Source organism: Talpa europaea, assembly GCF_964194135.1.
Source record: "Talpa europaea genome assembly, chromosome: 10".
Classification (NCBI taxonomy): domain Eukaryota; kingdom Metazoa; phylum Chordata; class Mammalia; order Eulipotyphla; family Talpidae; genus Talpa; species Talpa europaea.
This window is the reverse complement of record NC_140077.1, coordinates 64,651,377-64,677,475: the sequence shown is the minus strand read 5'-3', so window position 1 is coordinate 64,677,475 and position 26,099 is coordinate 64,651,377. Positions and strand designations below refer to the sequence as shown.

The 26,099-nt window shown below is 45.1% G+C and overlaps 1 protein-coding gene across 3 annotated transcripts in view; it reads left to right on the top strand.

Annotated features, from left to right (window-relative positions):
* The window catches only part of PI4KA (phosphatidylinositol 4-kinase alpha), a gene marked incomplete at its 5' end in the record, with an annotated part of 146,792 nt that overhangs the window by 111,092 nt on the left and 9,601 nt on the right, over positions 1-26,099 (top strand). For 2 of the 3 annotated variants that reach the window (XM_084245811.1, XM_084245812.1), the window contains 15 exons: positions 320-409; positions 2,444-2,563; positions 4,852-4,944; positions 6,445-6,601; positions 6,835-6,962; positions 11,313-11,471; positions 11,741-11,892; positions 12,255-12,362; positions 12,912-13,039; positions 14,150-14,269; positions 14,418-14,497; positions 14,608-14,801; positions 15,661-15,751; positions 16,399-16,566; positions 17,555-17,608. In XM_084245811.1, the coding sequence (XP_084101937.1) occupies positions 320-409; positions 2,444-2,563; positions 4,852-4,944; positions 6,445-6,601; positions 6,835-6,962; positions 11,313-11,471; positions 11,741-11,892; positions 12,255-12,362; positions 12,912-13,039; positions 14,150-14,269; positions 14,418-14,497; positions 14,608-14,801; positions 15,661-15,751; positions 16,399-16,566; positions 17,555-17,608 (1,842 nt within the window). The remainder of the gene's footprint in view (positions 1-319; positions 410-2,443; positions 2,564-4,851; positions 4,945-6,444; positions 6,602-6,834; positions 6,963-11,312; positions 11,472-11,740; positions 11,893-12,254; positions 12,363-12,911; positions 13,040-14,149; positions 14,270-14,417; positions 14,498-14,607; positions 14,802-15,660; positions 15,752-16,398; positions 16,567-17,554; positions 17,609-26,099) is intronic. The other variant, XM_084245813.1, reaches the window with a different exon arrangement.

Sequence of the window (26,099 nt, the reverse complement as noted above, 5' to 3'; positions counted from 1 at the left end):
ATGTATTTTTTCATAATTCTAGAGACTAGAAATCCAAGGTCAAAGTGTTGGCAGACATTGTTTTTTGGTGCCAGACTGTATCCTAGTCTCCTCCTCTTACAAGGACACGAGTCAGATTAGATTAGCGCTCATCTTAATGACCCTCTTTAAAGACCCTGCCTTCAAATAATGTTACATTCTGAGGTACTAAGGGGTTAGAGCTTCAACATGTGGATTTTGGAGGTACGGATCAGCCCATAACACTAACTAACTGTGACATGCAGCGGACTGTCCTCTAACAGCCCAGAAACTGACCTTGATTGGTCAAACTGTCTTTCAGAGCATTGTGAAGGACTTTGCTGCACGCTGTGGAATGATCCTACAGGAGGCGATGAAGTGGGCGCCTACAGTCACCAAGTCTCACCTACAGGTACTTTCTTGAAATAATCAAACAACAATCTTGATAAGTTCTTTGCATCTGTCCAAAGAACTTTGTACAGACACAACCAGCTCAAGATACAAACATCAGTAGTGTGAATCCTAGGAACCTAAAACATTAGTCCAGTGTCTGAGAATATTAGAAACCCTAGAGGCTGATCTGCACTGAAACACCTTGGCGGGGGCGGGATCAGTATGCTGGTCAGGGGAGAGGAGGGCAGATACAGTGCTCCATGAGCAGGTGGACAGAGGGGGCCTGTCCACTCATAGCAGGCAAAGTGCCAGGTCTCTGGCAGAATTTGGGGCTGCTTGTAAGATGGACAGGGGCAATATGGTGGGCTGGGAGATCTGCCAGGCCAGCAGCAGCAACAATTTCAAAGGTGGAGTACACCTCCATCAAGTGCAGAGGATGGAGTGAGGTTGCTAAAGCAAAAACAAAGTTGGGACCCATGTCCCATTAGAAGTCTGCCTAGGATGCACGTGTTGTACATGTGCATTCCAACCAGATCCATGACTTGTAAATAAATGCAAATGAATACAAGATGAACTGTTGTTCTGAAGACAGTTAAGAAGAGATGGAACAAAAATACCTCAATATGAAAGTAGAAAAACTCATCTTGAAATGGAATAAAAATAAGGAAAATGCCTCTAGAGAAAATTTGGCTTGTGAAGTTGATGTCAGCAATACTTGTCAAGATAAAGCTAGCTGCCAAGAGTTTCTAGGTGTGGGATCCAGGAAGGCTAGAACAGCTAATCCCAAGAACCTTGGAGGTGGTTTGATAATACATTTTGAAAAAACAAACAAAAAGAAAATACATTTTGCATGAATCCATCACTTTTGCCTAGGGTTGCCATAAGGTTCCTCCTTCCACAAAGGTATTGGAGCAGTGAGGGTGGAGCAGTTGGGGCAATGAAAAAGATGGAGTCCTCTGTTGAGCAGATTTTTTTCAGCTAAGCTGGATAAAGGCGGGCTTTGTAACTAAGCTATGCCTGTTGCTTGACAAACTTCTAGTAATCCTGTATGTACACTAGTGTATGTGGAATTATGGTTGTTTCCTCAAACTGTTCATATTTGGTTCCTATAGCAGAAAGGAGCCTTAGGTCCTATAGTCTAAAGAGTAGATGTTCTCTTTCAGTCCTGGAAGGGCTCAATGGACCAAAAGGGGGTCAGTAGGGCTGTTGGTTTGGCCATTTCTCAGGCTTGGCCTAAGAAGTCAGTGAAAAATGAAAAATGAAGTGCTTTTCAGTACTCCTATTTCATCTCGTTGGTATTACCCCTGGCCATCATTTTTCCTTCCCTTGCACCCCATTAGCTCAGTTAAGCAAATCTACTCATTGTACCTCCCTGCTGCACATGCTCATGAGTCACTTCCCATCACCATGTGATCCATGGTTGAGTTTCTGGGCTTCTGGGAACCCTCCAAAACCAATGGTGTAGTTTTGTGAGTGAATGTGCATTTTCCTAAGAGGGGGTTATGTCAACCCCTTCACCCTCCATGTGAGGCCTGGCCTGGACCATCTTGCCTCTTCTTGCTATTCCTGCCATGCTGACCCCTGAATCCTAAGGTCCCCAGAGGAGGAGGCCTCTTCACATCTCCACACTCTTTCAGGTATGCCATTAACCTAGCAGCCTCTTCCACATGTTGGCTAGGCAGTCCCAGTCAGTTGCTCTTGCCTTCCTGCTGTCTGTCATGCCACCCCTTCACAGCAGGGGTGCAGCAGCAGAACCAGGGCAAGTGCCTGAGTTTCCCAGCAGTTGGCGCGGCACTTGGCAAGTGGCAGATGCTCAACAAAGATCTGCTGAAATGAGCAGGCCTTTCACATTGATTGTGTGACAGCCACTCAGGTGTCATTCTCATTCACACGTGATCTGTCTGTCACAGAGGGGCTCTCACTTGCTGAGGGTGCCGCAATTGTTAGTAAGGGTTGAGTCCAGCACTAGAACCAGTGTTTGCTCTACTGTCTCATATATTATAAAGCATTGATTGTTCCTTTAAAGCAAAATAGCATTTTTTTCCTCTTTCAGGAATATCTGAACAAACATCAAAACTGGGTCTCAGGACTTTCTCAGCACACGGGGCTGGCCATGGCCACTGAGAGCATCCTTCACTTTGCCGGCTACAACAAGCAGAACACTACTCTCGGGGTATGTGTGCCTCCTGGGGAAGCAGTGCTTCTCTGTCTGTGGCAGGGTCACAGCGTCAGGGGAGCCTCTGATGAAAAGCTCTGGGCTTCTCACAGTAGCTTTGCATAAAAGGCACCTGGCACTCATGCTATATGCCTGAGAATGCTCACAGTGCCAGTCAGCAGATCAGAATCTGGTAAGAAATCCCCAGGTTCAGAGAAGACCTGGTCATTAAATCACATGTTCCCTTACTATGCTTCTGTTTTGATTCTATGGATTGATGGAGATCTCAGCTTGATTCTCAAGCAGATTGAGATGTTTGTCCACATCTGCAAGGAAGGAAATTGATTTCTGTTAGACATGGATAGCTTTGTGTTAGAGTCATGCTGATCTGAAAGCTTTGCTGGGCCTTCTCGTAGTCCTGTTTCAGTAGGTGCTGAACTGCACATACATATCTTCAGTTTTGCCTTGTCCTGCTGGAGATTAATTTAGAGGGCAGCATGTCCACTAAGTAGAACTTTCTGGATTAAATTAGAGCTTGGGATCAAAGCACATGGTTAACAGGGGCTGATCTGACTGGCAGCATCACATTTTGGTGTCTCCCACCCTCAGCCTCAGCCCAGGGTCTCTGATAGCCCATCTGAATCAAGCATGGCCATGTGCACCTTTTGTACTTCTAAACTCTTCTCTTGGGTGGGGTGGAGGGAGGCTACCCACCTGTTTCTTAGGAGATGATACAATGGAGGAGTTGAGGCTGAGCACCTGGGAAGAAGGGTGACAGGACCACCCTCTGACTTCTCACAACCCTGGCAGGAGGAAAGGAGCCCGTTAGGCAGACTGAATGTCCTTGGCCTCCACGAGGTCCTATGGCAGTGCCAAAGGAAACCTCATGTCAGTGTCGGAATTCTTACCTAGAGATTCTCTGGAAACCTCAGCCTTTGCAAACATGGTCAGCAAAGCCAGGCCAGCCTGCACTTGCACATCCCCAGCTCTTCCGACTGTGGCAGTGGCTGCTGGCATGGAATCAACTTCCCGGTCTGGCTCTTTCCACACTTTGAAGACACAAGCGGAGACCAGAAGTAGCCCTTAAAAACTAAGAATGTTGTATGGCACTAGTAATCTTTTTTTAGGCTTTTGCCACCTCACTTGTGAGAGTCAATTTTGTGTAAAAGATTTACCTCTTTTCCTCAGAAAATAAGATATTTGTTGTTTTTTGCTAGGGAAGAAAGAGTGCTTTTTTATCATGTGTTCTGATTGAGTGTGCTAGCTATCCTGCTAAGGTGCCTCTGCTCCAGGGAAAGTATAGGAGCCCACCAGCCTCCCAAATGATGTCTCCCCATCACACAGCCTGCAGAGGGAAGAGTGGGCTCTAGGGGACAGTACCAGGAGCGTGATTTCAGGCCAGCGGTTCACCTGTCTAGAAAATTAAGAGAGAAAACCTCTGTGGAGTTTCTCATTGCACCTCAGTTTATGAACTGGAACAGTGGAGCAGGTATAAAGGGAGGAAGCTGGCCTGTGCCCCCTAATGTCCTTTACTGCCCCAGGACTGTGTGGACATTGTTGAGTTCCCATACAGCTTATGAGAGGGCTATTTATACCCCAACTTTATAGGGGAGAACATTGTGGCTTGGGGATGACTAGTGACTTCCCTGGGGTCTCATGGTTGGTGACAGAGCCAGGTTCCAGTGTGGGTCTGCTTGATGATGAAGGCCATGCCTTCTCCAAGAAGTGTAAGGCAGTTTTATATGATCTTTTTTTTTTTTTTTTTTTTTTTTTTTTTTGTGGGACCCTCGCCGGCAGCCGGGGAACAAACCGGCGCTGCAGAGGCTGAGGGCAGTGGGGTAAGGGATATGGTTTGCGAGTATTTCCCCAGTGGATGTTTCAGAACCTCTGCTGGCTTTTGCTGGCTCTGTCAGTGCTCTCACCTCAGTCACTCTTTGCCAGCTTTGTCACATTTACAAATCAGCACACACCCACAGAAGAAACACCCAGTGAGCATGAACCTCATGGTGTCCCATCAAAAATTACGGTGATTTTTGCAGCAACTTGGTGATTTTTTTACCACCAGGGATGAAAGTAGCCAAGACGGCATAGTGAAGCTATCATGTAACCTGTCTCCCAGAGAAACTTTAAAGAGTGTTTTTTCCATTGAACATATCAGACAAGGTGTTGTAAAGTATTTCATTTTATTAATTGGATGGCACTTGAGATTTTTAATAACCCAAGATCTGAGCTTGACTTTTTAATTGGACTTTGGTTTAGGAAACATGTTATGATCATCTGAAATAATTACCAATATTTGTCTATAGGCAACTCAGCTAACTGAGCGCCCAGCCTGTGTGAAGAAAGATTACTCCAACTTCATGGCGTCTCTTAACTTGCGCAACCGCTATGCAGGCGAGGTACTTCTCCCATCCTTTTGTCCTCTTGCTTTGATGCCGTTCAGCATCACTCAGAGGGATCTGAGTGAATGTGGAACTCATTCATCTTAGGTAGACTTGAAGGTATGGGATCCTGGGATCATCTGCACAGTCCAGAGCATTTTTGACAATCACTCACTACCTCTGCAAAAGCATGACTTCATGGTTTTTTTTTTTGAAGATTTATTCATTCATTCATTCATTCATTCATTCATTTATTTATTTATACAAGCACTGGGTACAGTCAGAAGCACGGGAGGGTGAGAGAATTCACCAGAGCCAGAGCGGGGAGCAGAGCAGGCAGAAGGACCGAAGTACACTGCTGAGGGGAGCAGCGGGCGGCAGGAGAGGTCTGCGCGCCATGTGGGACCCTCCTCCGGTGGCCGGGGAGCAGCCGGGAATCGAACCGGCGCTGCAGAGGCTGCGGGCAGCTTCGCAACCCAGCGCTCAACCGCTGCGCCACCGGGAAGGCCCATGACTTCATGTTTGTACACTGACAACACTGAAGCGTTCTTGTTTCTGGCTTTTTCTTTTTAAGAGATAGAAAATATCCATTGAGGGCCATACATAATCCAGGGAAGTTGGTGAGGTATACATACTGTTATTCCAATTTTACAGATAAACTAAGACTACCCAAATTAAGTAACTTGCCAAAGTCACATGGACAGAGGAGGATGGGGAGCAATAGCTGACTCCACCGTGAGGACTTTTGTCCACTTCGCCATGGTTTATCCCAGCTTGATAAGTTGCTTTACTGATCTCGACCTCAGTTTCCTAATCTGTAAAACCTGGAAGCTAGTTTATACCATTCCATAAATACCTGAAAGTCAGGGAGTGGCCTGTTCTGATTTGGGGACTTGCCTCCCCCTCATCTCTGCAACTTGTGTTTTCCAACAATCACTATAGCATTGGCAGGCGGAACTATGCTCCACCCAGCTTTTGCTGACCCTCTGTTCCCAGCTGCTAGGATCACTCTGAAGGCCTCTTTCACATGTTTGGACTACCCTGCTGGTGGTGGGAAGTCTGTCTTTGGGGTAGGTCTAGTTTTTGGAAGGAGTCAAGTTTCCTGTATAAGCAAGAGAGTACCACTTTTTCTTGTAGGAAAAAAAAATGTGTAATTTTAAAAATAGACTGATTTTGTTTGAGTCATTGATTTGCTCTGAGGAAATTTTAGTCAGCCCCTGCTCTCTGCTATGAGGCAGACCCTGGGGTTCAGTACTGGAATAGAAAGATGACAAGACCAGGTCCCTGCCCTCAAGGACTGTTGACAATGGTAGGAACACCAACACACATTCCTAACTTCTCTTTAGAATATCTGAGAGCAGTGGTAGCCTCATTAAAATGAGCTCTCACCCCCTACATGTATAAGCTTGAGTTTGGGACAGTGAAGCACCTGCTAGTCCTACCTCCATCAGGAGGTTGTCAGGGCCTTACCTATGTACTTGGATTATATGTGCCTCTGCTGATGTGTCCTTCTTGCAGGTGTATGGAATGATTCGATTCTCAGATGCCACGGGCCAGATATCTGACCTAAACAAAATGATGGTTCAGGAGCTGAATAGAGCTTTAGACCTTAGTAATCCTCAGCATTACACGCAGGCCATGTTCAAACTGACGGCGATGCTTATTAGCAGCAAAGGTAAAGACAGGCACTGGGAACTCTGGGCTTGTTTGCTTCTTAGGGAGCTGGAGTTCTGACTGAAGGAAAAGATAGAGCTCCTCCAGTGGAGATCTCTGTGGTGCCTCTGGTGGGTGGGCTTAAGTAAAAGGCCCTGGCTGACCCAGCTGATGCTAACTGCCATGGTGACTCTTGGAGACCTTGGATTCAATCCATGTTCCAACAACCTCTGAACAGTATGTGTTTGATTCTAGATTGTGACCCACAGCTTCTCCATCATCTGTGTTGGGGCCCCCTCCGGATGTTCAATGAACATGGCATGGAGACTGCTCTGGCATGCTGGGAGTGGCTTCTGGCTGGCAAGAATGGAGTAGAAGTACCGGTAAGACACTAAACGTGTCAGATCCTGAGGATTGGGTAGGATGAGAGATGGAGAGTCCCTGTCCTCAACTGACGAGCTTAGAGATGCCAGGCAAAATCCTCCCCTCTGGAAGGCTCCATTTCCTTATGTACAAAGTAATGTCCGAGCACATGACTATCCCAGGACTGGAGGGACTATGTTAATATTAAAAGCATCCCAGTGGTACCTAGATGTTATTATTTCTCAAAAGCTAGGTAGTGGGAGCCATTTCTTTGGCAGAAGACACTGTCCTTTAAATACCCTGTCAACAACTGATGTGATTGGAAACACTTGTTTCTCCACAGTGATGTTTCTCTTGACCTCCAGGCTTTGGGAGGGGCACCCTTTCCTTCTGTCCATGTTTCTGAAGTTAGCACTGGAGAAGGCCCACCGGGAACGCTATATATTCCCTTTTAGCTGATTAGAATAATTTTATTTTCCAAAGAGCCTCATTATATTCATGATAATGGAATTTTACGTTTCTTTTGTCAGTTGGGATAAGTGGCCAAAAAGAGTGTTTTGTTTTTCTTGTCCACTGAGAAAAGCTGGAATATTTTGAAAGATGGGATTAGAATGTTCCAGGCAGGGGCTAGTGGCTATAATCATTACTTCTTCACATTTGCCTGGTATTTTGTGCATGGAGTTTGTGTTCAGCTCAGTATTTAGAGTTTGAAGAAATCTTTTGTATCAGTTGACTTCTGTGGAAGATTACTGATCAGGGAGAGGTGCTTGCCCCTGCCTACCAGGAGAGAAAATAGTTGGGGTCCTGGCATACCAGTGGTTCCTGGACCTCTTTATGTGGAATTAAAGTGGGCTGTGGTCATTGTGCTGGTCATTCTCTTCAGAGAGGCTGCCCAAGACCTATGGGAACAGTGAACACTGACTGCTATTGAGATGGCAGCTATTACTCTTGGGGGGTGGATTCTATCACAACAGCCCTGCACTGTTATTACTGTCATGTGTCCGTTTTTCTCCCTGTCAACCTTTGTTTTATTTTCATCCTTTTAACTTTTGCATGTGTTTTATACCTTATAAAACTGTTTTTTTCTGTTCTAAAAGTCAAGAGGATTTTTTTAAGCTTTATAAATTTATCCAAGAATTTTCCTTTTTAATTCTCCAAGTCTTCTGTAGATATAAATTTGCCATCATTCTCTTCAGCCTAAAGCATTTCCTGTAGAGCAGGTCTGTTGTGATAAGCTTTAGTTCACCTTCATTTTTTAATGCCTACTGATATTTTTCCTGAATATAGGATCCTAGGTTGACTGTTATATGGCTGCTTTTTGCTTATTGAATGTATCTTCTGTTATCTGTTGTCTTGCTTGTTTCTGGGGGAGAAGTCAGCTGTCATTTCTATCATTGTTTCTCAGTATGTGCTGCTGCTGTTCTCTTTTGGCTTTTAGGATGCTTCTCTTTATCTTCTTTGATTTTTTGTAATTTGACTATGATGTGCTTAGGGGTGTGGTTTTCTCTTGGGCTTCATTGAACTTAAATTTAGAGATACAGGGGTTTTTATCAAACTGAGAAAGTTTTAGGCCAATATTTTTCCCCAATCTTCTCATTTTGGGATTTCATTTTCACAAATATTGATGACTTGATATTGTCCTAAATGTCATTGACATTCTTGGCATTGACTCTTTACCACCCCCACCCCCCACTTTTATTTTCGTTCACTTTAATTGGCCCGTCTTCCATTTTACTGATATTTCTGATGCTTCATTTGTTCTTCTAAACTATCACATTTTTATTTTATTTCAGATCTTATAATTCTCAGTTCTAGGGTTTTTCTTTCTTATATATAGTATGTAGTTTTCTGCTGAAATTCTCTGTATCTCTATATTTCAACTAATTTTATATTGGGAGAGGGGGTCATGGAAGGATTTTCCTGACAGGAAAATTGCTGTTTCATTTGGGCCTTTCAGGCTATGGTCTGCCCTTCTTGCCCCTCCGTCACCAGTAGTTGGGCTGGCTTCAGGTCTGTGGGCCTTTGGCAGGCCTCATTCACCTACTTGTACCAGACTCAGCCCTGGCCCATGGCCTCACTCACTGCTTCTAAATCCTTTCTGTAAATCAGATTTCAGACACCACTCCCCAGTGTTTTCACAGACACGTGTGTGTGTGTGTGTTTTGTTTTTTGTGTTTTTTTTTTTAAATAGCCACCTCTTGCTGTTAGTGTGGCTCTGAACTGAAGGCTGTGTGTTTTCCTCTTACTTCCCTTCTCTGCCTCTGCATGGGCCTGCTGTCCGAGCCCAGCAATGTCTGGGAGACCTTTCAACTTTTGTTCCTGCGTCTTTTGTATTGTTGAATTCTGGTCTTTTAATTTTTCATTTTTGCTGGATTTGGCTTTCACGGGGAGATGATTATTTAGCAAGTTTATTGGTCTCACTTCCATATGAAAACACTCCTTATGAGTGTTCTTTATTTCCTATATCCCACGAGGATGCAAAAGAACTTGAGGTCTTAGTTTGGTGCTCAAGTGCATGACCCAGAACAAATGAATGAGGCCCATACTGACCCAAACCTGTCTGTTTCCTAGTCTCTATAAATGCCAACCTACTCCTTCCCTCTGCTCAGACAACATTTTAAAGCCATTTCTAACCCCCTCCCCCCTTTTGCATTTCCCACAAATGATCCTCAGCAAATCCTCTCAGATTTGTCTTTCACCTTCAAAATGCATCTAGAATCTGACTAATTCCAGGCATCCCAACGGCTTTTGGCCCCAGCCTCCTCCTTCTCTCCCATGGACTAGGGAGGCAGCTCATGAGCCTGTTGTTCCTTCCCTGTTGTTCCTTCCCCCGCCCCCATCTCCACACCACCTTCTGCACATGCAGAACAGGTCATACAACAGGTCAAATCAGGTCCCTCGTGTGATCCAAACCTGTCAGTGCCACCCTCTGCTCACTCAGAGTAGAGGGCAGACTTGCATCTGTGACCCTGAAGGTCCTCTACCTCCTTGACTTTATTTCCCTCTGCTTTCCTTGCTTGCCCCGCGGTAGGGTACTTTGGTGCCTGTTGCCCCTGCCTTCTGAGTATGTTCCTGCTTTAGATTACTCCCTCTCCTAGAAGTGCTCTTCCCAGATAGCCACATGCTTCACTCCTGTGTCTCCCCCAGGGGTTGTCTTAGCTCTCCCCTAGCTTTCCTGGTCACCCTACCTAAAATGTCACACATGCTCACATTCACTCTTTCAAGCCTCGTCATGACTGTTTTCTTTTAGCAGTGATCAGTGTCCAGTGTCTGTAGCTTGATTTTCTTGTCATTCGTGACCCTGCAGTAGACCAAATGGTTGTGTTTGTCTTGCTCACACTCCATTCCCACATCCCTCAGGCCCTGGCCAGGAAGGGGCAGAGGGTGAGATACCAGCACTAGCTGCCCTGATCCTGACCTTCTCCACAGGCCCTTACCCACTTGACATCTCCCTGATCATTCGTGCTAATGAGAACCTGTGGCCATACCAATCAGCAGAGTTCTAGGTGAGGATACTTGTGATTAACCAAACCCAAACCAAACCAGTAGGAAGGAAAGAGGGGAGGATACTGGGCAGGGAGCCAGAGCATCCACCCCTTGTACCAAGCTTTAGTTGGCACATCTCTGCTGGATTGCCTGGATACCCTTGAAGTTGCTGCCTGTGTCCAGAACAGGGACAGAAACACTTACCTGGGCACCATATCTCCCTCCTGCTTGACTTGTAAACTGTGGGTACTTGCCAAGCATAAACCGGCACCACATTTCTCTGCAGCATCCATGTACCTTTAGGCCACTGCTCTGCTCCATCTAACCCCTCAGGGAAGGGGGCCCAAATGAGTCTGACTGACCAGCGAACACCATCCCCACCAAACCACTTGCCTGGCCCAGTGGTGGTTGTAAAACCCCACTCAGCTCCCAGGTTATTCCCCAGGCGTGGTTAGCAGGCTGAAGGTGGAAGGCAGGGCCCATGTGTGGGCTGGGGCTGGGTTCTGGAGCCAGAATCCAATTCCACTCTTGTCAGCAGGGAGGCTCCAAGCCACAGTCTTGCCTCAGGAACCACAGCTGGCTTTCAGTATCATTAGGTAGCTTCTGCCAGGTAGTGTTTGTAAAGAGCCCACACAGCACTGGGCACCTCACCAGTGTGCAGGCACCATATAGCAGGACATATTGAATGTGGCCTGGTAATATTTTAAGAATGGGCTTCTTGGGAAAAAGGCTGGAAGGTGGGTTCATGGATGATCCTAACCTTTTTCTTCATGCTTTCCTAGTTTTTGGAATTTTATTCAGTGAGCATACAGTCATTCACAATTTTAAGACCAATCACCTTTCTATGCTTCACAGAGGAACTAACAGTCACTGTGTGTTTGTAGTTTATGCGGGAGATGTCAGGGGCCTGGCAGATGACAGTGGAGCAGAAGTTTGGCCTGTTTTCTGCGGAAATAAAGGAAGCTGACCCCCTGGCAGCATCAGAAGCAAGTCAGCCCAAGCCCTGTGCCCCTGAAGTGACACCTCACTATATTTGGATTGATGTATGTGCCTCACCCCAACTGCTCTCCTGTCTAATTTTAGGGGTGGAACTCTCCCTGAAACTAGTAGCCCAGTAAGCAGGGGTTCCGGGTTTTAAGACTGCCTTGCTTGAGGGGAGGGTGTAAATGACTTTCCTGCCATATCCCTAGGGCCATTTATTGTTGCTTCCCCCATCAGCCCTCTTGTTGGCCTGGAACCCCTTCCCAGCTAGCCACAGTGGTGGCTCTGCGGGTAAGCTAGCCAGGTGCCAGCTTGTCTGCTTCTCACTTAGTTCCTGGTGCAGCGGTTTGAGATTGCCAAGTACTGCAGTTCTGACCAAGTAGAGATCTTCTCCAGCCTACTGCAGCGTTCCATGTCCCTGAACATCGGTGGGGCCAAAGGGAGCATGAACCGGCATGTGGCGGCCATCGGGCCCCGCTTCAAGTGAGGAGCTCTCCTCCAGGGAGGGGCTATCTGAGTCATTGGTAACAGGGGCTCTCTCCATGGGACTTTTCCTATAGTTGATCATTTTTCACCAGAAACTGTCCCCAGTACATGCAGGTCTCCCTGAGGAGAATTGAACACCAGTGAACACCACCATGCCATCCAGGGTTGGGAAATTTGTCAATTGCATCACCGACAGATGCCGCAGTCCTGGTCCCCAGCACACTGTCGTCTGGAAATACTCTGAACTCAGGGGCCAAGTGATTTACATGGCACCAGCACCCTTAGATCCCACCCTTAGATCCTTCCCCTGCCCAGGCCAGGGTGCCTCTGACTCAGCCCTCTGCCGTGCTCTCACATAGACTGCTGACCCTGGGGCTGTCCCTCCTGCATGCTGACGTGGTTCCAAACGCAACCATCCGCAATGTGCTCCGAGAGAAGATCTACTCCACCGCCTTTGACTACTTCAGGTACTCCCCCAGGGGTACTGTGCATTGCCTGGCATCGCCAGGACTTCCAGGAAGTCACAGGAGAAAATAGTTTGCCTGGTGTATGCTTCCCCTGACTGGATTGGAGTATCCTCAGCACTGTGGTATTTCTGTGTGTGTACTTAGAGCTAGCCTCCCTACAGGATACATACACATCTTTCCTCATTTAAAGTGATTTGAGAAATTAAGTGCATCCCCTTTATCTTTCATGTTCATGTGAACATGAAAATACTTGCTGCCTGGTGCTTTGCAAGTGTAACTGTTGTTACATAGAGCAGCTGCAGTTGCATGATCTGTACACTGTTCAGCCTGGAGCTCCTGAACTCAGTGGTAAGGTAGTCATAGGAGGGTTCTGAAAATACTACTTTCTCATGTGATAAGTGAGATTGTTGTTGTTGATGACCAGTTCTGGGCTAACCTCTTGCCATTGTCAGACTACTCACATCACCTCTCATTGCTCTGTATAAGCTGACTTCTAGTCCTGATTCCAGTTACTCTACTCAACTCTTGTCTTTTTGTGTTTGTTTGAAGTTGTCCCCCAAAGTTCCCTACTCAAGGAGAAAAAAGACTGCGTGAAGACATAAGCATAATGATTAAATTTTGGACTGCTATGTTCTCGGATAAGAAGTACCTCACCGCCAGCCAGCTTGTTCCCCCAGGTAATTATGAATTGTCCTTGAAGTGCAACTATTCACAGGTGGTAAGGCGAAGGCAGTGGGGTGGAAAGGATAGAGGTGCACGGTGGCCAGCCCTGTAGGAAGTGGGTCAGAAGAGCAGTTGGGGCCCCACTGAGCCCTGGCCTCAGCCATGCTGCATGGTCTCTGGAGGCCTAAAACCTGCCTGGTCACTTCGTCTCCTTTGACCAGGCTGAGGAGCATGAAGCAGACACCATCAAGTGTGATTACTCCCAGTACTAGCTCAGTTTACAAGCACCTACTCATATCTGACGCTGTGTCTGATGGCCTGAATTGCACTAAGACTGGTCTGCCAAGATGAATAAGCATGGTCTGTTGTCATCTGGTAGGAGACAACCAGATGGACAGATAATTTCAGCATGAGGGGTCTTGGGAGCATGGCTGAAGGTCAGACACTTGGCCCACTGCAGATGGACAACCAGGGATGGTTTCTGGAAGAGGTGACTACAGCTTGTAGGTTGGATAGGGAAGAGAACAAGTAAGGGAAAGGCACTGATGTATAAACAAGCAGCTCACTTCCAAAAGATAAAATGATGTTCTTGTCTGTCTGAGCGCATAGTCATATGAACCACAAATCAGAGCTGAGCAGATCCATAGCTGACAACCCCACTAACAGGAAAACGAAAGAAAAATGAAAAAGCTGGCTGGCACAGTGATTCTCTCTTGAATTCCGGACTGTACTCAGAAAAGGGCAAACCCCTTACCTGCCACCTCAACCATCATTGTGTTAAAGGACAGCATGGTACTAGAGACCAGATTACTGTTGGCACATGCTAAGATGATCAGCCACTCCAGTTTTTTTTTTTTTTTCCAATTCTAAAGGATAGGAACAAAAAAAATAAATTTTACAAAACTTTCCAATAGAATGGCTAAGTAAAGAACTTCCCAAGGTTTGTTCTGCAAAGCAGTCATCAGCCTTCTCTCTCCCTCCCTGCTCCTACATTCAGGCTCTATGAAAAGTTTTTCTCTATCAGTTCTTGAACTCTTGAAATTGCCTACTGCTCCACTGATTGCTTTACTTCTGGTGGAAATCCAGGTGCTGCATTATAGAAACAATAATGTGTTTGCCCACAGATAATCAGGACACCCGGAGCAACCTGGATATAACAGTTGGCTCTCGCCAACAGGCCACACAAGGCTGGATCAACACCTACCCCCTGTCCAGTGGCATGTCGACCATCTCCAAGAAGTCAGGTTGGCTGGAGGTTTACTGATAAGTCCCTTGGGTTTGAATTGCCGTCTTAGCAAGCAGACCACTGAAAGACAGCTTTCTCAAGGCTCTAGAAAGGGTGGGCCAGTGGCCTCTGAATAACACATTTGTGCCATCTCTTTTACTTCCCAGGCATGTCTAAGAAAACCAACCGAGGCTCCCAGCTGCATAAGTATTACATGAAGCGCCGGACACTGCTGCTGTCCCTACTGGTAAGCCCTTGGGTACGCCACCCACCTCATGCCCGCAGTCCTTGGGGAGGTGAGCACATTGGCATAGGTCACACACAGAAAGCACATCAGTATCTGTTTCATCTTGCCAGGCCACTGAGATTGAGCGTCTCATCACATGGTACAACCCACTGTCAGCCCCAGAACTGGAGCTGGACCAGGCCGGAGAGAACAGTGTGGCCAACTGGAGGTCTAAGTACATCAGCCTGAGTGAGAAACAATGGAAGGACAATGTGAACCTTGCCTGGAGCATTTCTCCATACCTGGCCGTGCAGCTGCCAGCCAGGTGGGCCCTAGGTCACACCTGCCTGGTGACGGCCTTGCCAAGGCACCTGAATGGAGAGGGGTGTGGCGTGGTCACTTTCAAGGAGGCAGTTTTTTTAGGGGTCCATCCTTTGCCCCAGATACTCACCTAATCCTTCTGTGCAGTACACAGCATAGACTCCTGCCTAGGAATGCTTAGCATCCTGGTGCCCAAAAAGGTGACATTAGGGCACATTCAGGGCCTGATATAATTCGAGGAGGGAAGGAAGCACATTTTTCATTCGTACACAGAGGAGGCAACAGGCAGTAGAGTGTCCTGTGAACTCTCCTCCCGTACTTCTTAAGTGACAGGACTCTTTGACCAGTGGTATCTGAGAGAAATATTGGAGGCCCCCCGGTATTAAATTCCACCACAGTGGAATTACATTTGACCTGTATGAATCCATCCAAGGAGGACATTTCTTCTCTCTGAGCCTCTACTTGCCTGCTTCCTGCTTTGTCTTTCTGGTCCTAATTCAGTCCTGTGAATCAGGACCACAATGTAGTTCTCCCATTGTTTTTAAAAACAACGTTTAATGGTCTACCTTCCCTTAGCCTGGGCAATATGCCTGGAAACTTGCACCCTCCCTCCCACCAGCTAAGGTGCCTTCTGGCCTACTTTGGGGGCCTGGAGAAGGCAAGGATTATAATGGGAGGGGTCCCTTAGAATGGTGAGTGTAGGATTCCTCTGAGATAGTTCCAGCATTTTATCATATCCAATCATAATGCTTTGATTTGCACTCCTTCCCTTAGGGCTTCCTCTGTTTTTCCCTTTTCCCTGGACACGGGAGACCTTGTTTCTGCCAGTGAGGTCACCGCCCCACACCCTCTGTCCATCATAGGTTTAAGAACACAGAAGCCATTGGCAATGAAGTGACCCGTCTAGTTCGGTTGGACCCAGGAGCTGTTAGTGATGTCCCTGAGGCTATCAAGGTAGGTCGTATGCACTGGGCCTGAATTCAAACTGAGCAGTAACAGACCCACCTCCAGGAATGTGACAAAAACCTGGTGACTTTGGTGGCATAATGATTTTTTTCTAATTTCCTGTATTCTACTCTTTTTTTTTTTTTTTTTAAAGATTTATTTATTTATTTGTTTGTTTGTTTGTACATACAAGCAGTGGGTACAGTCAGATGCGCGGGAGGGTGAGAGAATTCACCAGAGCCAGAGCAGGAAGAGGGACCAAAGTACACTGCTGAGGGGAGCAGCGGGCGGCAGGAGAGGTCTGCATGCCATGCGGGACCCTCCTCCGGTGGCCGGGGAGCAGCCGGGAATCGAACCGGCGCTGCAGAGGCCGCGGGCAGCTTCGCAACCCAGCGCCCAACCGCTGTGCCACCGGGGAGGCCCTCCTGTATTCTACTCTTATTAAGCATTTATTATGTTTATAACAGAAGAAAATTGAATGTACTTAATCATAATTGAAATGATATTTTATGGAACATATCAGGAGTGTTTTTCTTGAGTGAAAACATCATAATGCCTTGGAAACATCATTTTGGGCGGTGTGGGGGGGGGCTAAGTATTTCCACAGGAACCACAAGGACTGCCTGAGTCAGACCCTCTCACTACTTCCTTCCCAGTTCCTGGTGACCTGGCACACCATCGATGCCGATGCCCCAGAGCTCAGCCATGTGCTATGCTGGGCACCCGCAGACCCACCCACAGGTCTCTCCTACTTCTCCAGCATGTACCCACCACATCCGCTCACTGCGCAGTACGGGGTGAAAGTTCTGAGGTCCTTCCCTCCGGTGAGCCTAAGCCCTGCCTCAGTTGGCCTCAGTGGGATTCCAGAAGTGTTGAGGTAGAGACAAAGGTAGGGGCTCAGCACAAACCCAGATGTGCTCTAATTAGAACAAGCTATTATTCCCCATTTCCACTCAAGTAGTCAAAGATGAATTTAGTTCTAATTGAGATGTGTTTACTATTTAGTTATATTTGTTTTTGAACTTTCATTAGATGTTTGGGGTTAAAAAGGAAGTTTACTTGAGTTTGGTTCCAGTTATGGCCTGGTTGGCATGTTGTCCAGCCTCAGGCCACTAGGAAGCTAAAGCCACAGTAATAGGATGTCCTACATACAGCCTGACTCATTGTTGCCCCAGCCCATGGTCTGCTGTAACCTTAGCCCTCATCCCTCTCTGAGCAGGGTCACAATAGTGATCCTTCCCTGCTCCATCTAGGCATGGGAATCTTGTTCTTTCTGCTTTTTCTCACTTACCATGTGTTTCCAGTCGTTGACACTTTCCTTGCTGTCCTTTGGGCTTCCCCTGATTCTCAATCCTCTTGTGCCTAAGAGGACCATATCCTGTGGACTGAGTGACAGCAGGACCATTCTCAGTTTGGGGTGTGCCCTGGGGCTTGTGTCCATGATGAGTTGTTCTCATCTTTCCCAGAGGCAAGGAATTGTCCTCCCTCCCAGAGCTCATCGTCTTTTCTTTTCTTTTTTTTTTTTTTTTAAAGATTTATTTATTTTTGTACAAGAGCTGGGGTACAGGCCAGAGGCGCGGGAGGGTGAGAGGACTCACCAGAGACAGAGCAGGGAGCAGAACAGGCAGACGACAGAAATACACTGCTGAGGGGAGCAGCGGGCACGACAGGAGAGGTCTGTGGCACCATATGGGATTCTCGCTGGCCGGCCGGGATCGAATCTGCACTGCCGTGGCTGCGGACAGCTCCACAGCAGGGTGCTCAACCGACTGCGCCACCAGGGAGGCCCTCATCGTCATCTTTCCTTTGCAGGATGCCATCCTGTTCTATATCCCCCAGATTGTGCAGGCCCTCAGGTATGACAAGGTAAGGCTGTGCCAACACATGCTGCTCTTCCCTTTGCTCTGAGAGCTGTGCTTGGGGGTTGAGGGAATGGCCTCATTGTCCCTTTATGCTTTAGCCCACAGAAGGAGGGGAGCTAGAGCAGGCACCAAGGACCTCTGTGCGAGAGTTAGTGCTGGCCACCAGGATAGCCATGCTTCCCCACGCATGCTCAGTGCTGTGTGCTTCACATGGGCAGGCTTGGATGGGCTGAATTTGCAGAGGCTGGTGGGTGGAGATACATGTGAGCTGTGGTTTGTTTTGTTTTTGGCTATTTTTCATAAGCTGTTTTTAAAGAAACTCCTTATTTTTGTTCCTGCTTTTAAAAAATGAGTTAATTCTTTAATGTTATCCAAGTTGATCACTGAATTTTTCATTTCCCTCCCCCCCCCCCGCCCAAGTAGTATAAATATATGGGTTTTGACATGTTTTATGTGTACCAGAGTGCTACAGTTATTGCAATGTCTGTCTGACTACTAGGAATCCCCTGATTGTCTATTCTCTGCTCTATAGTCTTTGATAGGCTCTTTGCTTTCCAGAAGGATATTCTAGGCTCTTGTTCTCTTTCTGCCTCAGACCTGAAATCACCAATTTTCCAAGAAAGTTTGTTTCATTTTAGTGAGAAATGGTATTGAGACACCCTAATGTGAATGCTAAGAATGCTCACTGCCTTTGAGTGGGTTGATGGTTCTGGGCTTTTATGGTAGATAGAGCTTAAAACTTTCTTTTTTTTTTTTTTTTTTTTTTTTAATAAATTTTATTGTTATATTCCCCATACAATTGCAGCCCCCCATTCTGACCCCAATCCCTCCCCTCCCGCCCCCGCCCCCCTAAAAGTGTCTCTGGTTCATAGTTTTTTGTTGATTTTGATTTTCACTTTCTTATAATTATTCATTTTCCTGGTCCATTATTTAAGTTTTCTAGATTCCTGCTATGAGTGAGACCATCCGGTATTTTTCTTTTTCTTTTTGGCTTATTTCGCTGAGCATGATCCCTTCCAGCGCCATTCATGTTGCAGCAAATTGCATGTGTTTATCTTTTTTGAATGCTGAGTAATATTCCATGGTATATATGTACCACATCTTCTTGATCCAGTCATCTATTTTTGGGCATTTGGGTTGTTTCCAAAGCTTAGCTATTGTAAACAGTGCTGCTATAAACATAGGGGTGCAGGTGTTCTTTGGAATTGATGTTTCTGTGTCCTTTGGGTAAATACCTAGGAGTGGAATTGCTGGGTCATATGGAAGCTCTATGTTTAGTAGGTCCAGAAATCTCCACACAGCTTTCCACAGTGGTTGGACCAGTTTGCACTCCCACCAACAGTGCAGAAGAGTTCCTTTTTCTCCACACCCTCGCCAACATTTGTTGTTGCTAGTTTTTTTAATATGTGCCATTCTCACTGGTGTAAGATGGAATCTCATGGTAGTTTTGATTTGCATTTCCCTGATGACAAGTGATGTTGAACATTTTTTCATATGCCTGTTGGCCATTTGCATTTCCTCTTCAGAGAAGTTTCTTTTAAGCTCTTCTGCCCATTTTTTGACTGGATTATTTTCTTTGTTGCTGTTGAGTCTCATCAGCTCTTTGCAGATTTTTGTGATCAGTCCTTTATCATTAGTGTTGGGTGCAAAAATGTTCTCCCAGTTGGTGGGGTTTCTCTTTGTTTTTGTTATTGTCTCTTTTGCTGTGCAAAAGCTCTTTAATTTGATATAGTCCCAGCTGTTTATCTTTGCCTTCACTATCACTGCTTTGGGTGATGTGTCTGTAAAGATGTCTTTGATGTGCAAATCACGTAGTGTTTTGCCTATATTTCCTTCTATATATTTTATGGTTTCAGGTCTTATGTCTAGTTCTTTAATCCATTTTGAGTTGATTTTTGTGTATGGTGTGAGGTGGTGGTCAAGCTTCATTCTTTTGCATGTAGCGACCCAGTTTTCCCAGCACCATTTATTGAACAAACTTTCTTTGCTCCAATGCATAGTCTTTGCTCCTTTGTCAAAGATTAGTTGACCATAAATCTGTGGGTTTATTTCTGGATTTTCTATTCGATTCCATTGGTCTGTATGTCTGTTCTTGGTCCAATACCATGCAGTTTTGATGATTATGGCTTTGTAGTATAGTTTGAAGTCTGGGAGTCTGATGCCTCCATTCCCTTCTTTTTTTTTCAGGAGAGCTTTGGCTATTCGGGGTTTTTTGTGATTCCATATGAATTTCATCAATAATTGTTCTATTTCTTTGAAGAATGACATTGAAATTTTGATTGGAATAGCATTGAATCTGTATATTGCTTTTGGAAGGATGGCCATTTTAATAATGTTTATTCTTCCAATCCATGAGCAGGGGATGTCTCTCCATTTCTTTGTGTCTTCTTCTATTTCTTTTAACAGTGTTTTATAGTTTTCTTTGTATAGGTCCTTTACCTCTTTTGTTAGATTTATTCCCAAATATTTGATTTTTTTTGTTTCAATAACAAAAGGGATGGTCTTTTTGATTTCTTCTTCTTCAGATTTATTGTTTGTGTATAGGAAGGCTACTGACTTTTGCGTGTTGATTTTGTATCCTGCCACTTTACTGAACTGATTGATGAGTTGAATTAGCTTTTCTGTGGAGTTTTTGGGGTTCTCTATGTATAATATCATATCGTCTGCAAATAGTGATAGTTTGACTTCTTCTTTTCCTATTTGGATTCCTTGGATGTCTTTCTCTTGTCTTATTGCCCTGGCTAGGACTTCCAGTATTATATTGAAAAGCAATGGTGAGAGTGGACATCCTTGTCTTGTTCCAGATCTTAATGGAATTGCTTTCAGCTTTTCACCATTGAGAATGATACTGGCTGTTGGCTTGTCATAGATGGCCTTTATGATGTTGAGGTATGTTCCTTGTATCCCAAGAACTTCAAGGGCTTTTATCATGAATGGGTGTTGCACTTTGTCGAAAGCTTTCTCAGCATCTATTGATATTATCATATGGTTTTTATATTTCTTTTTGTTGATGTGTTGGATAACGTTGATTGATTTTCGGATGTTAAACCATCCTTGTGCCCCTGGAATGAATCCAACTTGGTCGTGGTGAATTATCTTATGGATACATTGTTGGATTCTGATAGCTAAAATTTTATTGAGGATTTTTGCATCAGTGTTCATTAGGGAGATTGGCCTGTAGTTTTCCTTTTTTGTGTTGTCCTTGTTCGGTTTTGGTATTAGTGTAATGTTGGCTTCATAGAACGTGTTTGGTATTGTCCCTTCCTTCTCAATTTTTTGGAAGAGTTTGTGAAGGATAGGCACTAATTCGTCTCTGAATGTTTGGTAGAATTCATTTGTAAATCCATCAGGTCCTGGGCTTTTGTTTTTGGGGAGGTTTTTGATTACCATTTCAATTTCGCTAATTGTAATTGGTCTGTTTAGGTGTTCTATTTCTTCTTTATCTAGCTTTGGGTGATTGTAGAGTTGTAGGAATTTGTCCATCTCCTCTAGATTGTTAAACTTGTTTCCATATAACTGTTCATAGTAGTTACTGATTATTCTTTTGATTTCTGCTGTGTCCGTTGTGATTTCTCCTCTTTCATTTGTGATCCTGTTTATTTGTGCTTTCTCCCTTTTTTCCTTTGTGAGCCTGGCTAGGGGTTTGTCTATTTTATTTATTTTTTCAAAGAACCAGCTCTTGGTTTCATTGATCTTTTGGATTGTTTTTTTAGTTTCAATTTCATTTATTTCTGCTTTGGTTTTTATTATTTCTTTTCTTCTACTGGTTTTGGGGTTTTCTTGTTGTTCTTTTTCTAGATCTTTGAGCTTCGAGATTAGGTTGTTTCTTTGCGTTCTTTCTTGTTTCTTGATGTGAGCTTCTATTGCTATATATTTTCCTCTTATTACTGCTTTTGCTGCATCCCATACATTTAGGATATTGTTGTCCTCCTTGTCGTTCAATTCAAAAAATTTTTTAATTTCTTCTTTGATCTCCTCATTAGTCCAATGGTCTTCCAGTAGTGTGGTTTTTAATCTCCATGAGGTAGGAAAGTTCCTTGCCTTCTTTTTATGGTTTATTTCTAGTTTGATGCCTTCATGGTCAGAAAAGATGGTTGATATGATTTCAATCTTGGTGTATCTGTTGATGTTTGTCTTGTGCCCCAGTATGTGATCGATCCTGGAGAATGATCCGTGTGCGCTTGAGAAAAATGTGTACTCCGTTTTTTTGGGGTTTAGTGTTCTATAGATGTCTGTTAAGCCCAATTGCTCTAGGTCTTTATTTAGAGCTTTGGTTTCTTTACTTATTTTTTGTCTTGTTGATCTATCCATTGTTGATAGTGGTGTGTTGAAGTCTCCCACTACGTATGTGTTTTCTCTGATGTCTGTTTTCAGAGAGGACAACAGTTGTCTGATATATTTTGGTGCTCCTTCGTTTGGTGAGTATATGTTAATGAGTGTTATTTCTTCTTGAAGTATTGTCCCCTTGATCATAATGTAGTGACCATTGGGGTCTCTTTTTATCTTTTTGAGTTTGAAATCTGTTTTATCTGATATAAGTATAGCTGTTCCTGCTTTCTTTTTTGGCCCATTTGCTTGTAGGATTGTTTTCCATCCTTTGACTTTGAGCCTATTTTTATCTTTTGTAGCTAAATGTGTTTCCTGGAGACAGCAAAAGGTTGGGTTTTGTTTCTTAATCCAGGCTGCAACTCTGTGTCTTTTTATTGAAGAGTTTAGTCCATTTACATTTAGAGTTAATATTGATATGTTAACATCTGTATTTGCCATTGTGTTTGTCTTTCCTTTGATTTTATTTATTTATTCTTTTAATAACTTTTTTTTTTTTTTTTGGCCTTCTTTCATTGTTATTCGTCGCTCTGAGGTTCTGGCTTTAGGACTCCTTGTAGTATTTTTTGGAGTGGGGGTTTAGTTGCAATGAAATTCCGGAGTTTCTGTTTGTCTGGGAAGGTCCATATTCTTTCTTCAAAGAGGAAGGAGAGCTTTGCAGGATAGAGTATTCTTGGTTGGCATCTCTTTTCTTGGAGTCTGTTGACTATGTCCCTCCACTCTCTCCTTGCCCGTAGTGTTTCTTCGGAGAAGTCTGATGTCAGCCTGATTGGTTTTCCTTTGAATGTTATCTGTTTCTTCCCTCTTGCCAGCTTCATTATTTTTTCCTTGTCCTGGATTCTTGGGAGCTTTACTATTATGTGTCTTGCTGTATTTTTCCTTTCGTCGTGGAAGTTTGGTGTTCTTCTTGCTTCTTGTATATCAATTTTCAGCTCCTTCTTCACATTTGGGAAGTTCTCTTCAATTATCTCTTTGAATATTTTCTCTGTTCCTACATCTCTCTCCTCTCCTTCTGGTATTCCTATAACTCTTATATTTCCTTTCCTCATGGAGTCAGATAGTTCCCGAAGTCTTTCTTCGTTCTTTTTCCTTCGTACTTCTCTTTCCTTCTCTGTTTTGGTTCTTTTTATTTCTGTGTCTTCAAGATTACTTATTCGTTCTTCCATTTCATCTATTCTGCTTTCATTGCTTTTCCCAGAATTCTTTAGTTCTTCCATTAATTCTTTGATCTCCTGCATTTCTTTTACTTCCCTCTTTAGGGACTCAATTTCTTTCTTCTGACCATTGTTTTCCCTCTCTAGGGACTCAATTGCATTCTTCTGATCGTTGATTATTTTTCCCTTATCATTGTTTTCCTTTATGACTTCTGTCAGTTTTTTAATCACGGCAATTTTAAATTCTCTTTCTGGAAGGCTCAGAAATTCTTCCAAGTTATTGTCGTTGCAATCTGGGGGCTGGCTTTCTTTTTGTGGTGTGCTTTTTCTCTGGAGAGTTGCTAGGTTGCGTGTGGTTCTTCTCCTCCCTACTGTCTGTTTTCTAATTTGCCGTATGCGTTGGGACACTGTGTTGTTGGGACTTGCCGGCATCTTGGGTGGGCTTCTCTGTTCCCCTCTGGTTCTTCCAGGAGTCATCTGTCAGTTTCAAGCAGCCTTTACTGGAGAAAGGTCCCTGTTCTAAAATGCCGATGTGGGGACACACTCCCCTGTGCGCCTGGTCTGCCCCGGCGGTGGGTTCCTGCTCCCCTCTGGGCTTGGACTGCAGGCCAGAGGGGGTCTGGCGTGGGCGAACTTCCCCCGCTCACCTCTGGCTCCTGGGGAAGCCTTCTGCAGGTAGTCTTTACTGAAGAAATGTCCCTGTTCTAAAATGGTGATGTGGGACACACTCCCTGCGCTTCTGGTCTCAGGCACACTATTCTGCGCGCCTGGTCTGCCCCGGCTGTGGGTGCTCGCTCTCCCTGTGGGCTCAGACTACTTGTTCAGAAGGGGCCCGGTGTGGGCTAACTCCCCAGCTGGCCACTAGCTCCTTCAGTAGCCTGTGCTGGGGTCAAGTCGCTAGGTGGCACCAGAGATCTCTCCTAGAGCCCTTGGGGAGCTGATTTTCCACCCCGTGGGACAGGGAGCAGAGCGGGGATGGTAGGGTACACCTCAACGGCTTTGGGGTGCTGTGTCTGCCTTGTGCCCCACCGTCGTGGGGAACCCACGCCCCTAATTTCGTGCCCCGGGTCTCAGTTCCAAAGCCCTCAGTTCCAGGACGCGGGCTGTAGCCCAGATCAGTGGCGCGGGAATGGCGCCTTTTGAATCCCGCTCCCCTGCCTGGGCGCCTTGTTCCTGCTCACTCAGGGGGGGCCTCTGCCCGGGTCTCAGTTCCAAAGCCCTCAGTTCCAGGACGCGGGCTGTAGCCCAGATCAGTGGCGCGGGAATGGCGCCTTTTGAATCCCGCTCCCCTGCCTGGGCACCTTGTTCCTGCTCACTCAGGGAGGGCCTCCGCCGTCTCCCCGCAAGCCTAGGTCGCAGGCGCAGGGCCCTGGGCAGCTGCAATCCGAGCGCCACTTTCGCGCAAGCTTACCGGGCGGCCGGGGCTGTGTGCTGGTGCTGGTCTCCTCCTGGTGGGCGGGGCTCTCTTTAATGGCGCGTGGAGCTCACGTCCGCGGCGGATCCTGCAGGGTTCGCCTCAGCTCCCGTTCACGGGGTGTGGTGGCTGAAATAGTTCCTTTCCACTCACAGTCCCACTTGCTGCGTCCGTTGTTCTTGTTGGCCGTTTTGGTTTGTTGTTTTCCTCCTCTCTGCTGGTCGGAGAGTGCCGCCTCTGTGGGCGGGGGAGGGGAGCAGGGTTCTGCGCTTCCCTCCCTTCTCGTCCTCTTTTATGGCAACTTTCTTCTTCGGGCAGTTTGCTGGAGTCCTCCGTTTATCTTCCGTGTCCCAGTTCTCACTGGGACCTGCCGCTTTTCCTCCCTATTAACTTTTTTTAATGGGAGATCTTACTCGCAGCGTCTCCTCGCCGCCATGTTGCTCCGCCCCCTTAAAACTTTCTTTTTAAAGAAAAAAATATTTCATGTGATTATAATGATATTTCCAACTCAAATGTAGGAATATACTCGAGTTTTTTAATTTGGTTTTATATTTGAATCTTTTCACACTAAAAATATTGGTTCCCATTAACATTATTACCTTTGTGCTTTATCCTACTATATATGTAAGATATATAGTGGCTAAAAAGTGCCAATGCCAGTATTATTATTCATAGTGTGACACTGATTTTATTTTTTCTTTTTTTGCCTTTTCCCCCCTCTGGTATATTTGCTGTTAGGGACATACAGTGAGATAACTCTATGTTAAAGTCATTTCTCCTCTGTGTGGTGATTCCAACTCAGAGCTCAATCTAGCTTCATTGGTTTCTATATTGCTTTCCGTTTTTAGGGTTTTTTTTTTTTTTTTTTTAGTCTAAGCTTGAGGGGATACAAATATAAATATATATATGTTACAATACACACGCACACACACACATATATGTTTGCCTACATATTTTTTTAAAAAGAAAAAGGGAAGAGAACACAATGGATTATGGTGGTGGACTTTGGGTGCTTTGGTGGTGGACGCACTGTGCTACCCCTGATGGAGGGGATTCTATGCTTCCAAAATACAAATGCTGTAAACCAACATTACCCTGATAAAAATTTTTTAAATGAAAAGAATAAACCTGGACTACTAGAAGTGACAGGAGAGAGAACAGGATTAAAGTGACTATATGTAGAATTTCTGTCTTTAGAACTATGTCACTGTTTTCATAATCATAAAGCAAACACATTTAAACACACTACAAGTTGAATACTTAATCGTTTGTCTTTAGAGCCACTTGCTGGGTTAGAATTGGGAAACCCATAATGATGAATTATTTAAAGTTTGACTTGTTTGGAAATAGAAGTCTAAGATTATTAGTAGTATTAATTATAAATGCTGCAGATATGTAGCAGACATGACATATGTAGTATGTCATGTAACAGATTTTAAATTTTCACACAGCTATTTGAAAGAACACAGCATTTATCTTAGTGTTTCCAGTAGTATTTCCCCTCCCACCCAAGTTGAGACCATCCATCCAAGTAATACTTTACCTGATGGAGGACCACAAACTACCACAATTCAACAGCCCGCTCTTCCAGGAAATCTCCC